The 4,781-nt window shown below is 47.8% G+C and overlaps 1 protein-coding gene across 6 annotated transcripts in view; it reads left to right on the forward strand.

Annotated features, from left to right (window-relative positions):
* cfap57 (cilia and flagella associated protein 57) overlaps nucleotides 1–4,781 on the forward strand; it is a 55,475-nt gene that overhangs the window by 39,222 nt on the left and 11,472 nt on the right. For 3 of the 6 annotated variants that reach the window (XM_037975328.1, XM_037975330.1, XM_037975329.1), the window contains exons 16-18: nucleotides 1,116–1,274; nucleotides 2,639–2,782; nucleotides 3,681–3,794. In XM_037975328.1, coding sequence (XP_037831256.1) covers nucleotides 1,116–1,274; nucleotides 2,639–2,782; nucleotides 3,681–3,794 — 417 coding nt within the window. The remainder of the gene's footprint in view (nucleotides 1–1,115; nucleotides 1,275–2,638; nucleotides 2,783–3,680; nucleotides 3,795–4,781) is intronic. The other 3 variants (XM_037975331.1, XM_037975332.1, XM_037975333.1) reach the window with 1 other exon arrangement.

Raw genomic sequence — 4,781 nt, forward strand, 5'->3', positions numbered from 1 at the left:
CTACTCTGAGTCCCTCCCGGATGACCGAGCTTCTCACCCTATCTCTAAGGGAGAGCCCAGACACCCTGCAGAGGAAACTCATTTCAGCCGCTTGTATTCGCGATCTCGTTCTTTCGGTCACTACCCAAAGCTCATGACCATAGACGCACCGGAGTTCACATGACTGTATTCACACCTGCACAAAAAGTCCGGACCAACGCTGGAAACGAACTCTGCTTCGATTAAAGCGGACCAAATGTGTCAGGTCTGAATACGACCTAAGTGAAACATTTCACCAAAACATTCCAGGAACCCATTTCTCTGACCTAAAACTTAAATAATTTGTTCTTAGTGTTTTAGTCAATAAATGCTGAAAGTGGGGTGGAGTTGCCGTCCTGGGTTCATAACGAGCATTGTGTCCCAGCCGGTTCCAACAGACTGCTGAAGAACCAAGAACGCATTTATTGTCCCAGTGTTTATTAGTGGAAATGGAAGATATTTCTCTGAATACAAAGAAATATTGGAAGACTTCGCAGGAGTAATGGATATACAACCATATCAGTGTGATCCTGAACTGACAGCTGGATCTCAGGAATCAAGTGAAAACTCTTCAGATTTGGGTTCTGGACTGTCATGGCTGACAAAACAACATGCATAACAACTGAGTTGGGAACGTGGAACAGTGAGAACTGATTACCCCAGATCCCTGTCATGACATCAGCACGGGACACTGCAAGTCAACATAAAGACAGCAGGAGAGAGCAGACATTGCTAACTTGAAGCTAACCCAATGCTAACTCGATTTAAGTTGTTAAAATATGTGCATGCTTGAGGGTATTGTTTATGCATTCTCACGCCAGAGTAAACTGGTGTCACCAGTAACAAACTGCACTGAATCAAAGTGATCTGAGGCTGTCAGGCCTGTTTGCAGCTCATACCTGCAGGACACTAGCACGTTCTAGCTTGAAGTTCCTAGTTTTCTCATTCCGTTCTCTGAGGTGACATCCTCCTCTCAATTTGCTTTTCTTTCAAGATTAAAAATAGTTGGGACTGCTCCTGGTAAAAGATCCTTCTTTGGCATAAAGCCACTCCACCACATTAACCTTCACCCATATTGTGTGTTTGTGTTCTCCCAGCTGTACAGTCTACAGAGACAGATTGATGACAGGTGCGCTGACATAAATAAGCTGAAACATGAGCAGCAGAGTCTCCTGGGGTTGGTCCACTCCCTGGAAAGTGACATTGAAGACCTGAAGAGGCAGATCTCTGGACACAAAAGGACCAGCCAAGACAAGGTGACTGAAATCCTGTTTCATAGCTTGGTATTTTATGGACCTGTAGCGCCTGCCAGAGGGCAACAGGTTGAAAAGATGGAAACAAGGGTGGGTGTTGTCCTTTAGAATGTCCCTGGCCCTGCTAAGACAATGGGAATTATAAATGGTGGTTATGGAAGCCAAAGGACAGCCCATGAGTTTTTGTGCACCCTCTGCAGCCTCTGAGCAGCCGGAGTACCACACTAACACAGCACAGGTCAGTAGGCTCTCAGTGGTGGAACGATAGAAGGTCACCAGCAGACTTGAGTGTAGTTGCTCCTTCCTGAGCACCGCTGCTGGGTCTTCTTGACCAATGCAGAGGTGTTAACTGACCAGAGGTCCGCAGAGAAGTGAACTCCGAGAAATTTGAAGGACTCTACCTGCTCCACACATTCGCCGTTTATGTACAAGGGGGCGGGGGCGTCTCTGTCCCGCCGGAAATCCAGGATGAGTTCCTTAGTCTTGGTGATATTCAGTGCCAGGTTGTTTGCTGCACTCCACTCACTGAGTTTCAGGACCTCGTCATCCCCTATTATCTATCCCAATGTTGTGTCGTCAGCAAATTTGACAAGATGTTCTCTGGGTGGGCGGGACTGCAGTCTGCCGTGCAGAGCGAGTAGAGAAGTGGGCTCAGCACACAGCCCTGGGGGTGCCAGTGCTGAGAGTGCAGACAGAGGAGAAATGAGGTCCCAGTTTCACCTGTTGAGGTTGGTTGACCAAAAAGTTCTTAATCCAGGAGCAGGTGGATAGTGGAAGACCCAGGTTGGCTAGCTTGGAGATCAGTATGTCCGGGATTACTGTATTGAAGGCTGAGCTGTAATCAGTGAAGAGCATCCTAACGTAGCTCCCCAGTTTTTCCAGGTGACTGAGTACTGAGTGAAGAGCAGTAGCTGTTGCATCTTCTGTAGATCTGTTGGTATCGCCGATATGCAAACTGATGTTGACTTTCAAAAAAATGTCCAGTGCTCATGTACTCTGAGTCAGTGGCAAGCTTCTACAGAGCAAGATTGGAACTTCCAAATGTTTATAAATATTACCTGCCACATAGATTACAATATATCTTAAAATGGATTTGGAAAACTCCTTCAAATAGTCTATGGATAGAAATTGAACAAACACTATGTAAGGAAATCTGTATCTCAGATATTCCATTTATCAGCCCTTTAATTAAGCAGCATGACTGTTTTAAAAGCATTAATATCAGTACAACTTTGACAGCCTGGTGGGAATATTTCAAAATTAATAAGTCTTCAATTCTCTCTATCTCTCTATCCCTCTATGGGAAGATAGAGGAAACTGTGAGCTGTATATACAAACATGACCTTCTCTCATTCATGCTCACACAGGATAACACCATATCGGACCTGAAGAAGAAGACCCAGAACCTGGAGAAACTAAAGTTCCTCCTTGAGTTCCAGCTGAACGACCTACAAAAGCAGAATGAGCCTCAACAGGCCGACATAAACAAGAAGAGGGAGAGGATCGATCAGGTGGGTAAAAAAGCTTTTTATATGCAGTGGTAGAAAAATTCAGTTGATTTTTTTACATTTACCTGATTTCTGTGAATTTAATTATTCCATCAGTCTAAAAAACATTTTGCTGATGGTATTACTGTGTGTAGGTTTAAGTATTATTACCTGCAAATCAACAAGACGTGATAATGACAATTCTTTTTTTCTGAACTGTTGCATTTGCTATATTTTTTTGTGGATCAATAATGTTCTGAGACAAATTATTTCTCATCCAATCCTTTCATCAGGTTTCATTGATTCAACTCAAGAATTGTAGACTTGTGTTAGCTTTTGCTAATGTCAGCATTATCTGCTTTTTTCTACAAATACTAGTTCCAGAGAAGGTGCCTTTTTAAAAAAATTCAACACAAACGTGATTTTTTTTGGATTATCAGACAAATACAAATGATCTGTTTGTCTTAAATGAACAACCCCGTTACATTTAGAAAATATACCTGTAAGGATTTGGGTTTTGTTTTGTTTCTTGGTTTATTTTGTTATCATGTGTTCTGTTTCATTCCTTCCTGACTGCCAGTGGCAGTAAACAAATTGGATATGTCTCCTCGCGCTCCACGCAGGTCGAGAATTAATGTAAACAAAGTCACGCGCGTGACACGTAGCTCACCTGGGCGTGCGTCTATAAATAGCACATGTGAGGCTACGTTCGGCCTCTTTGTTCTTCTCGCGGTCGACCTGGCGTGCTTCGCAGGTTGATTTGCTCCATAAGTCCGTTTTCCGGTACTTATTGCAGGGATAAGGAGGTACACGTTGGTGTACGGTAAGGCGTCATCCTGCCTGTGACTTCTTGGTCGGAGTGCTCGTGGAGCCCTCTAAGGCGGTGGGTGACGCGTCTCAATTGTTTGTTTGTTTATTGTAGCAGGCGGCGGTGGTGCGTCTGGTCGCGGACGGCTTATCCGCTTCTCATGTTGGTTTGCCCCCCAATCCGGCGGTCAAGGCGACGGGTTGCAAGGCAGAAAAAAGTGACAAAAAGGTGAGTGATAGCTGGAGGTTCTGACCGCGTTCTGTGTCTTCACAGTTCTCGTTCGGATTAAGCAAGCGCCCATATTCACACACACAGAGTCTGAATGCGCGCTTCAGCGTTTATTGAAGTGTTCGCTCACGTTACCTGGCTGGCGCACACGTAGGTGGGGTCCTCGCTCACCCTGCCCAGTTTGGGGCCTGCCCGCATTTGCCACGTCCGTGGTCGAGATGCTGGCGTGCTCCGCGTGTGGGGCCCCTCTCCAGGTGGAGGACGGCCATGACCTGTGTCCCAAGTGCCTGGGTGTGGGTCATCTGAGGGAGGTTCTGACTGACCCATGCATGAACTGCAGTATCTTGCCGTTGTCGGTGAGAACGGACAGGCTACGGCAGGTAGAGGATCTACTGTTGGTGGCAGAGCGGCCACCCTCAGCAGTGCCTCAACCGTGCTTCGGGAGGCGGAGGGATGCGTCGACGGATGAGCACCGCAGCCCGCGGAGGAAGAGGCCTCGGCTGGCACGCTCATCCCGGCAAGAGGTTGACTCTTTAAGGGCTGAGGTGGAGCAGCTCAAGGCCCTACTCAAGGCCCCAGAACCTGTGCCGGTTTTCCCGGCAGCAGCCTGGGAGTTGTAGGAGGACCTGGACGATGACGGAATCTCGGTGAGGGCCTCCAATTCTGAGTTTCAGTCTCTTGCGGAGCAGAGGCCCTGGACTCCAGAGGGGGAGCCCCCGAGCATGGAGGTTCTGGAAACTCCCGCAGGAGTTCAGTTAGCTCTGAACCAGGGGAGGAACCAGGCCCACTGCGGGCAATCATTTTGGCAGCGTTGGCTAGAGTCAGTCTGGACGATGCCCCAGCTGCCCGTCCCACGAGAAACCCGTTTTTTCGCCGGGCTCCGGCGGCCCCTCCGTTTGAGGTCCCACCATCTCCGGCCTTCTTGGAGGAACTCCAGCGCTGCTGGAGGGATCCTAGGAGCTTTTCCCACCATGGTAGGGACGCATG

The sequence above is a fragment of the Kryptolebias marmoratus genome, linkage group LG4 (genome assembly GCF_001649575.2).
Source record: "Kryptolebias marmoratus isolate JLee-2015 linkage group LG4, ASM164957v2, whole genome shotgun sequence".
Taxonomy (NCBI): Eukaryota; Metazoa; Chordata; class Actinopteri; order Cyprinodontiformes; family Rivulidae; genus Kryptolebias; species Kryptolebias marmoratus.